General features: G+C 62.6%; 1 protein-coding gene across 1 annotated transcript in view; it reads right to left on the bottom strand.

Annotated features, from left to right (window-relative positions):
* Nucleotides 1-316, bottom strand: part of UNC5A (unc-5 homolog A (C. elegans)) — a gene marked incomplete at both ends in the record, with an annotated part of 1,819 nt that extends 1,503 nt beyond the window's left edge. Inside the window, one exon of the mRNA XM_010191499.1 lies at nt 17-316. Coding sequence (XP_010189801.1) covers nt 17-316 — 300 coding nt within the window. The remainder of the gene's footprint in view (nt 1-16) is intronic.
* Nucleotides 317-908: the final 592 nt, after the last annotated feature.

Here is a 908-nt window from a genome sequence, read left to right as displayed (position 1 = left end):
CCCCCCCCTGCCATACCTGTGTTGGGGATCATGAGCCTTCCCCCCAAGAAGTTGAAGGTGCCGTAGGCCATGTTGGTGGTGCCACGGGGCAGAGAGCGAAAGTAGCTCTGGGTGGAGAGCCGGGCCACGAAATCAGCGCCCTCGGCAGCGGGCGAGCTGTGGTGCAAGGTGTGCCGCCCAGCACCCAGCGGGCTCAGCAGGTGCCCATTGGGCAGCTGGAGCTTGGCAGGGCCGTCCTGGCGTGGGCAGAGCGAGCCCTGGTAGGTCATGGTGGTGGTGCTGAGGTCAGGCTGGATGGTGAGCAGGCCAGGGTTGTCTGGAGCACAGAGCAGGGGACTGTGGCACTGGGGCATGGCAGGGACAGGGGGTCCCTGCTGCCAATGCAGCAGCACAGCTGGCCCCTGGGAATATGGGGCACACAGTCCTTGCCCTATAGTAGGACCTTATACGGCACAGCCACCCCTGGGGGTCCAAAGAGCATCATGCCTCTGCCCCACAGCACAGACCCTTGGGGCACAGCCACCCCGGGGTCCTTGGAGCACACAGCACCAACCCAGGTCACAGGTTCTATGGGGACCAGATATCCCATAGGACACAAAGTCCCTGCCCACAGCCAGGAACCCTATGGGGCACAACACACTGACCCCACAGTTGGGAACCCTTTAAGATACAGCATCTCTGTCCCTGTCTCTACATCAAGGATACCATTGGGCAAAAGCCACTCACTGAAGACAAGGGACTCCATGGGGCACACAGTCCTTCCTGAGGGTCAAGGACCCTATGGGGCACACAGCCCCTGCCCAGAGCCTCCCCGAGGACACAGCCACCCCCAGCTCCCAAGGGACACCATGTATCAGCATGGCTGCAGAGCCCCATCCCCACAGCCCTCACTCACCGGCCTTGCTGGG

The sequence above is a fragment of the Mesitornis unicolor genome, unplaced genomic scaffold (assembly GCF_000695765.1).
Source record: "Mesitornis unicolor isolate BGI_N332 unplaced genomic scaffold, ASM69576v1 scaffold30099, whole genome shotgun sequence".
Classification (NCBI taxonomy): domain Eukaryota; kingdom Metazoa; phylum Chordata; class Aves; order Mesitornithiformes; family Mesitornithidae; genus Mesitornis; species Mesitornis unicolor.
This window is presented reverse-complemented; position numbering and strand designations above follow the sequence as displayed.